The sequence below is a fragment of the Sander lucioperca genome, chromosome 9 (genome assembly GCF_008315115.2).
Source record: "Sander lucioperca isolate FBNREF2018 chromosome 9, SLUC_FBN_1.2, whole genome shotgun sequence".
In the NCBI taxonomy this organism is placed as follows: Eukaryota; Metazoa; Chordata; class Actinopteri; order Perciformes; family Percidae; genus Sander; species Sander lucioperca.
The window spans coordinates 7,604,570-7,613,116 of record NC_050181.1 but is presented as its reverse complement, the minus strand read 5'-3'; the positions used below and the strand labels follow the sequence as shown (position 1 = coordinate 7,613,116).

General features: G+C 39.7%; 1 protein-coding gene across 5 annotated transcripts in view; it reads left to right on the top strand.

Moving 5' to 3' along the window:
- Positions 1-7,725, top strand: part of lpin2 (lipin 2) — a 24,837-nt gene extending 17,112 nt beyond the window's left edge. For 4 of the 5 annotated variants that reach the window (XM_031293991.2, XM_031293992.2, XM_031293989.2 and 1 more), the window contains 11 exons: positions 42-135; positions 231-300; positions 406-498; positions 658-740; positions 1,162-1,309; positions 1,756-1,904; positions 3,152-3,238; positions 3,650-3,802; positions 5,179-5,293; positions 6,094-6,197; positions 7,101-7,725. In XM_031293991.2, coding sequence (XP_031149851.1) covers positions 42-135; positions 231-300; positions 406-498; positions 658-740; positions 1,162-1,309; positions 1,756-1,904; positions 3,152-3,238; positions 3,650-3,802; positions 5,179-5,293; positions 6,094-6,197; positions 7,101-7,245 — 1,241 coding nt within the window. In that variant the 3' untranslated portion in view covers positions 7,246-7,725. The remainder of the gene's footprint in view (positions 1-41; positions 136-230; positions 301-405; positions 499-657; positions 741-1,161; positions 1,310-1,755; positions 1,905-3,151; positions 3,239-3,649; positions 3,803-5,178; positions 5,294-6,093; positions 6,198-7,100) is intronic. The other variant, XM_031293993.2, reaches the window with a different exon arrangement.
- Positions 7,726-8,547: the final 822 nt, after the last annotated feature.

The following is an 8,547-nucleotide window of genomic DNA, read 5'->3' as shown; positions in this document are numbered from 1 at the left end:
GCTGTCTTTAATTAATGTTCCTCTTCCTTTTGTGTTTGCAGAAAGGTTCATGGAGCATATCATCACCTATCTGGAATTTGCTGAAAATCCAGCAATAATAGATAACCCCAACCTGGTAGTAAAGATAGGAAATAGGTAAGTAAGCATTTTTATTTCACACATGAAATGTACAGGAGGTATATTTTTGTGTGAGGTCAATATTGTCGCTTAACTAATGCCTGTGTTCTCAGATATTATAATTGGACACTAGCTGCACCCTTGATTCTAAGTCTACAAGCATTTCAGAAGAACTTACCAAAGGTAACTGTGACGTAACTTGGTTTTCTGTTCTGTGTTGTCAGTACATGTGGATCATTGTAAATCTGCAACTAGCTCATTGTTTAACTGTCTTCTTGTTTATCCTAGGCTACAGAGGAGGCCTGGGTGAAGGAGAAAATGCCAAAGAAGTCAGGCCGCTGGTGGTTCTGGCGAAAAAGGGCAGATAGTACAATCAAGCAGGTGTGCACATGTTATCACAAGTATTAGAAACAAAACATGCACTGCAAACTAAACTCCTACAAGTTTCCTTTATTCAGTAAGAATCGCATTCACATGAACTGTCTTTTGTTTTTATATGTACTTTAAATCTTGGGATATTTTCCTTTTTTATTCTTCCAGTCGGAGACTAAGCTTGAAACCAAGGAGGAGTCTCATCTGGAGGAGGAAGGACCCTCCATGTCTCAGGAGAAACTGCCCTTACAGTAAGTGGTACCAAAGGTTAATACTCCGTCAAGTCAAGTGAGTTCAGTGACATGTTGAACTCTGGCATGACATTGTAAAAAAAAATAACAAACACAGCTTTATATATCTGTTGTTTTATGACAACTCAGCATAATCACATTATATTGTGAGAGAGATAGGAGTCGACAAACTAAGGTGTTTTGGCTGGGTTACAAGGCAGATCATGAAGGGCTCAGTATGTTAAGTAAAATGTAATGATTTTAATCCGCTTTAAGTCTTTAAACAGTTGTAGAGTGCAGTAGAAGTTGCACAAATTAATCATATAGGATCGTATATGCAACCGTATGTTTTATTTACAGTAGTCATAGACTGGTTATTTCACTCACAGCCGATTTTGTTTTCAAGCAATTTAAAAAGATAATGCTTTTTGTTTCCCTGTAGGCCTAACGCAGGAGACTCGTCCAGTGATGAAGAGGCCAAGGAGGTGAGCGCTGCATCCTGTCAGGAGAGACTGCAGTCAATAGATAGTCAGCACCACCCCAGCTCACACACTTACAGGAAGTCACTACGCCTCTCCTCTGATCAGATAGTAAGTACATTCTTACACACACGTTTTTCTTCCTCAAAATCATCTAGCCAACTTCTTTAAAGGTATAGCATTCTACCGCCCAATTGCATTTCATTTATACTATTATTAAGCTGTACTTTTAGTTGACTGTTTAATTTTCAAATAACAATGTGGCTGGTTTTCAGAATAGATGATTGCTGATATCACAAACTAGAGTGTAGAGCACTCAATGAGATTTGTACTTAAAAATGGTATATTTTGTAGTTAGGAGCCCCCTCTGCTGGCAAGCCATGAACTGCATAGTATTTGCTCCACTTACAGTCTGTAGGGGGCTCTGAAGACCTGTATATGTTCATTTTACTGTGGCAAAACAAATCATACTGGAGAGCAATGTTTTTACTGTTGGAACACATGTTGGTGAATGAAATTGCCTGTGCCTCCCTTCACTGTCTTCCGTGTGTTACCAGGCCAGTCTGAAACTGAAGGAGGGACCTAATGATGTGACATTTAGCATCACCACCCAATACCAGGGCACATGCCGCTGCGAGGGCACCATCTACCTGTGGAACTGGGACGACAAAGTCATTATCTCTGACATTGATGGCACCATCACCAAGTACGTGCCTCCAAGTCACTCACAGTTTCCTAACCCCTCTAAGCAGAGTAATGGTGCTGAACTTCTCTGAGGTGTTATTCTACTTTTATGTTACTATATAGATTGTGGGCAGTACTGAACAGCACAGTAAATTACTGTTATTGTTGCTAACGCATTAACGCTTTGTCCATGGCTCATCGGTTCTCCATCATTGCATATGATTTTGCTTTCCTTAGGTTGCATATAATAGCAGCTGCTTCTACATGCTCATAATATGTTCCTAATAAATACCAAATATTGATTGGGTATGTATATGAGGGGTAATCAACCTGTTACTCATACTCTTTTAGAAACCTTTTTGCACGTTTTTGTCATATGTATGGATTATGATCTGTAAGCATCCATATTGCAAGAAAGGAAGTGATTTGTGCATTAGCAAGACAGCATGTGTAGAAGTGCAATGCTATTTTTAGTCCCTCGTGTCTATAAATGGCCTGCTTATTTGACGACTAGTGTGATCACCGGAGATGGAGGCCAGCAGTTGAGTGAACAGTGACTTAAGTCGTTGCAGAACATTGAAATAATTGAAAGAAAGGAGGATGATAAATGGTTTTACAGAACATTATATTTCGCTTCTTAAACATCTTGTGCAGTTTTTTTTGCAACCTCATTGCCACAGAGTAATTCAAGTCATTCTTAAATAGCAGATAATAAGTCCATAATCGAGTTTTAAACTTATTAATTAGCTTAAAGCTAGCTCCATTTCTTTTGACGTAAGTCTGATGTGTGCCTGACGCCCACTCTATGAGGTTCATAGGTGGTCAACATCAAACAGGTCCAGGCTGACTGAAGCTTGTTATCTCTGTGACCCTCTAGGTCAACCTGTGACACGTGGCTTTCTTTGAGTAGAGTACTGTGAAGAGCACAGGAACTATAATGAGCCCATTTACATTTCAGTCTGTAAGCACACACAGCTATAAGCTGCGGTTGAGACAGTGCCTGCCCTATGGGCCCGTAATGCTCATTAGTGGAGAACAGTCCATAATGTTCTGTTTATGATGAAATGGTAAAGTAGTTATGGTGGTTTATGTGACCTTTTGAGCGGTCTGTACTACCAATCTGCTTTTTTCACTCACATTCTTTCTCTGACTCTCTTACTCTACATCTGCTACGTTTTTAGGGCCCTTTTTCAGTGATGTACCTAACAGATGGGGATATCGCTGTCTTTATGTCACTAATATCTGCATGCATTTGTTTTAATGTTTTAGGTCAGATGTGTTTGGACAGATCCTGCCACAGTTGGGGAAGGACTGGACCCACCAGGGCATTGCCAAGCTCTACCACTCAGTAGCTGAGTAAGTGCACAACAACACTGATTAATCACAGAGGAAGGTTGAATGGTTGGTCAGTGGTTAGCACTGTCTGGGTTTGATTCCAAATCGTCTCTCTGTGGAGTTGATCTTTTCTCCCAGTGTTTGCGTGGGGTGCTTTGAGGTTGATGACTCAGCAAGCTTAACTATAATCAAGACAGAATTATTGTAGAAAACCCCCATGAAACTTCATGTCAGTGTTTGACCACTTTTCTCATTGTAGTTCCTTTTGTGAGTTTAAAAAGCGGCTATAGCTAACGGATGGATGGATGGTATGACATTTGCACATTATGAAAGCATCTGAAAGTGCTATTCTTAGTAATTGCTAATGATGGTCATCATATTAAACTGTATTGGAACAACCGTTAATGAGCACCGCTCTCCCCCCGATGGCAGGAACGGCTACAAGTTCTTGTACTGTTCAGCGCGGGCTATTGGCATGGCTGACATGACAAGAGGTTACCTGCAGTGGGTCAATGATGGAGGCACCATTCTACCCCGGGGACCTCTAATGCTGTCTCCCAGCAGCCTCTTCTCTGCTTTCCACAGGTACAAGAACATAAAATATAAATGGCATCCAGTTTCAGTGTCATAAAGCCAAATACGTCTTATTCTCAAAGTCCTCCCATACAATAAATCCTCCTTATCACAAATCTTCATTCTGATTTCAAACCATTCCATATTTGTCTTCCTTCAAAGTATAATCCTTTTTGTCTGCAAACTTAATTTCACATTCAATACTCCAAATCCTCTCCAAATCCCCATTCATTATAATAAGCCTTTCATAAGCCTTTCATATGCCGAGGTTGTTGAGGCTACAGAAAACTCAAACTCATAACTTTCTAGCTCAATAGGTGTTAGCTGTGTTGGTAGCCTTGCAATCGGCTCGTAGAAATATACTTATGTGCAGAATCTGCTTGTCTCTCATGCTGTCTCTTTAACTTTTATTTTTATCTTTATTTCCTGGTTTCCACAGTCTGTTCTATTGAGAATTGTGTCTTCACAGACATGGACAGCTGCCAAGGCAATGCCTTTGATGGGCGATTGACCTGTTTTTTAATTAGCTAATTAGACTTGGAGAATGACAACTTGCTGATTTCCACGTAGCATTGACCTGTGGATGGAATATTATAGGAGACCATAAAGAATCAAAGCAATTTACTCCCAAGTGCAGTCAAAAATGATTTATGTATTCATCACACAATGTAGCTGGTAATTGATGCGAAAACTATTGGCTTTAGTAAACAGTATGTAGTACAGGATGCGAAGATAATTTGTGAAAGCATGTGTTAACGTCAAGTTCATTAAACAACTAAACACTTATCATATTGTTACAGTACAGTAGTTACAATTAATGTGCCCACCTCCTTACTTCCTACTCCTTAAATATTGTATGCACACAAAAAAATGCAGGCCGTGTTGCCTTGTTGTTGTATGCCATATAGGCCCATTATCATTTTATGCACATAACATGGCCAAAGCCAGTGTTTTTTACTCAGTTGTCCCCATGCTCTGTCAAAGGTCAACACTTGCAGCTTTCTGTTGGTTACTAGTTTAAGTTGAACTTTCAGAGAAGCTGCTCTGCTGTATTTCCATGTTAATAATACCATAATTTCAATAGGATTATTCTGTGACCTTTACCTTGTACGTCATGGTCAATGTGTCACCATAGCAACCTACAGCATGTGGATCTTTGTGTAGTGTCTATTAATTATATGGCCCTACACTAAACTAATGATTTTAAACTGATATTTTATTTTGAACTGATATTGCACATATATATCTACTGTATGCACAGGGGGAAAAAAAAAGCAAACTCGAGAGAAACTGAACATGTATTAGGCAAAGTAAACTCTAATTCAGACTTGACCCATGGTAAGCACATGCATGTGTGTCGCTCTAATCAAACTGTCTGTCTGCTTCAGGGAGGTCATTGAGAAGAAACCAGAGATCTTCAAGATTGAATGCCTTACAGATATCAAGAACCTGTTCCAGCATAACAAGCAGCCATTCTACGCCGCCTTTGGGAATAGAGCTAATGTGAGTTAATGAATGTTTGAAGATGTCAGCCTCCCAGACATTAACACGCTCATTTTTACATGTCAGAAAGCTGTGCTTTCCAGAAGTCGATGCAGACATGATGTATTACAAGATCAACATGACACGTTGGTGATCAATTAACAGACACAAACATATGAAATCAGTACTGGGCTGAACCTGAGCTGAGGTCACTAGCTGAGTATGTCCCATGCGACATCGTCTTTGGAAAGAAGCTCAAGCTGGGCACAGCGTCCCATGTTCAGCTGCATAAATACCAACACCCAGATGAAGCACTGGGTCGGCCATCAAACATCCGTCTGTCTCTAACGCGCTCCAAGGAAAACAAAACAAAAAAGAACACGCACACAAACACGTCTTGCTCTTGCCCATCAAAACATTCAGTCTAGAAATATTGCCATTAGGTGGAACACAAACAGGAAATCGGTGGTTAATGTTATTAATGTGGTTATGTCAGTTTGTACCCAGTGTGTATTATGTATGAGAACTACTTTCTAAAAATGACATGATCAAATGTGTTCTCAGATGGCTTTAAAAAGGCCAGTCGCTAATTTTTCCATCATATAAAAATTTGTTTTATTCGCTAGGACTTTTAGAAGGGGAACAAATAGCTATAATTGAAAACACTTGCCTGTTTTGGGCTTACAAACATCTGGCAACATAATCTTCCATGTGTCCACAGGGCGAGTCCTTTTTTTTTTTTTTTTCTTCCAGTGGCTACTACTGTTTTATGTAAATGTTGGATTACAGATTGAGCCTTTAACTGTTTAGTTTCCATACAGGATGTGTTTGCCTATAAGGAGGTGGGAGTTCCAGTGTGTAGGATCTTCACAGTCAACCCCAAGGGAGAGCTGATCCAGGAGCAGACCAAGGGCAACAAGTCCTCGTAAGTACATTACCTGACTGGTTCTGTCTGTCTCACTGTAGGGATCCCCAATAGTAAGGATAAGACATTGGTACATTAGAATAAGTACTACAATTGTGCACTTACTGTACTGTATAATATCTGACAACATACCCACCAAGTGGGATACCTTAAGACATAGAAATGTTAGCTTAAAGCTGCACTAATCAACTATAGATCAGATTTCATCATGTAAGGTAAAAATGGTCAGTCGTAGTGAGGAACCCACAGAGATTTATCATGCTCCTCTGCAGTTCAAGTCATCTTTTTGGAGCTTTTTTTTTAGTGTCTTTAAGCTCATTGTTTTGGTTTACTCTCCCTGTTGTCACTGCCCTCGTTTCCAGCAGCAGAAGCAGCTTTTAGCAGTTTAAGAGCCAGATATTTCCCTCAGGAGTTTGGGGAGAACAAAACCGAGCTAAGAAGGGGATTGTATATTGGACTTAGATTTATTTGTCAGCTTTCCAGGAACACAATTTCAAATAATGTTATTTGCTCAGTTTTTTTATAGTGTTGCTCATTGTCAGGTGTGTGTGTGTGTGTGTGTGTGTGTGTGTGTGTGTGTGTGTGTGTGTGTGTGTGTGTGTGTGTGTGTGTAAATAGGCAACTGTTTGCTAACACGTGTCATAGCAACGCTATGATGTAATATGTCAGTGTTGTGCACAGCTTGTTTCGCTGCCCTCAATTGGCCAAAAAAGAATTATGCAGCTTTAAGTTCTACTTCCTGTATCTATGCATTTTAATTATTTAATGATCTAGTCGTTACTGCATTTTGTTTTTATGTGATTGCTAACAAGCTAAAATATAATTGTTCCAGATTTTCAGTATTTAGTGCTTTAATATATCTAGTCTCTGTCTGTCTCTCTGACCTGGTCCTTTTCTCCACAGTTACAGCAGGCTTAGTGAGCTGGTGGAGCATGTGTTCCCTCTGTTGAGTAAAGAGCAGAACGAGGCCTTTGTCTTGCCGGAGTTCAGCTCTTTCTGTTACTGGAGACAGCCCATACCAGACATCAACCCTGATGAACTGCTCTAATCCAGCACATATGGATGCCCAGGTGCTCATATACATGCAATTCGGCTGTGCGCTTGAATGCATCTCCAGGAAACACATGGACTGAAACCCCAACTGTCCTATATAGCACTCATATGCACACATAGTAACAGGGTTATGACCATAAAACACAAAAAAGATGGTAAACAGTAATTACCTATTCAAGAGGAATGGAAGTTACAAAGTGATCTCCAGAATTTCTCATGCCTGTGACGGCATTTTACCCCAGTGAGCACTCTAGTCCCCATCAAAGTACAGGGATAAATATCGGAGACTAACCTTTTCACTTTGTAACTTCTAGCAGGGAAGCGAATGAAGCCCCACACGAGGCACTAGCCCTTAGCACCAGAGTCTGTGCTGTGCAGAAGGGAAAGACATTTCTTGAATCAAGTTTTTCCACGTTTCTCAAACGCCCTGAAAAAGTGAAATGCCAAAGCAACAACAAAAAAAAAAAAAAAAAAAGACACACAGGGTAGGCATTTAACACTGGCCAGTTTCAATTCAATTCAATTATTAGTCATTAGTCATATGCCGGTGATATTTTGCTGTGGCTGCTATGTTTACCTACACACAGGTATCCAGTCTTTATTCAGTTCTAAAACATGAAGTAAAATAGTGATAGTGGCTGGAAAATAACCGCTGCACCACCTTTGAACCGTAAACTGCAGTTAGTTACTGTAGGTGTTCAGTTTTGTTCCTGACTCTCTCGACTCTGGACTGACTGTTTGACTGACTGACAGCAGATTTCAGATTGCCACTTTTTCCTTGGAGAGCTTACGACGTTGGTACTAAATGAGTCATGTTTGGTATTGTTAATATTCATGGTCCTAGCAGGGATATTCATTTGCCAACAAGTATGTGAGGATACACGTTTAGGTGCGACTTAAAAACAATATGAAGCAGCTTCATGGTATATTGTCTCGCTGTTATTTTAACATCATTATTGTGTTATACAAGCTCTGGCGAATCAAGTGTGTTTTGTTAACAATGCAGTCATTATTTAAGATAATTGGTATGTTTTAAGTTATTGATTTCTATCGTGATTGCCTTTGCTTGTCTGAAAAAGTAATTTATCACCAATGAAATGTGGATATACTTCAAATTGGTATTTTGTATAGTTGGTCATACTGTAGGTTAACATGCTCCTAACAGTAACTGCTAGGCCTTGTACAATCTTTTTTTCTTTTTAGTGTTGTATCCCATTTTCACAACCATTTTGTATTCCTTGTTTTACAGTGAAACTTTCAACATGTAAGGTCTAAACACATTCCTCAGCCTCAACCT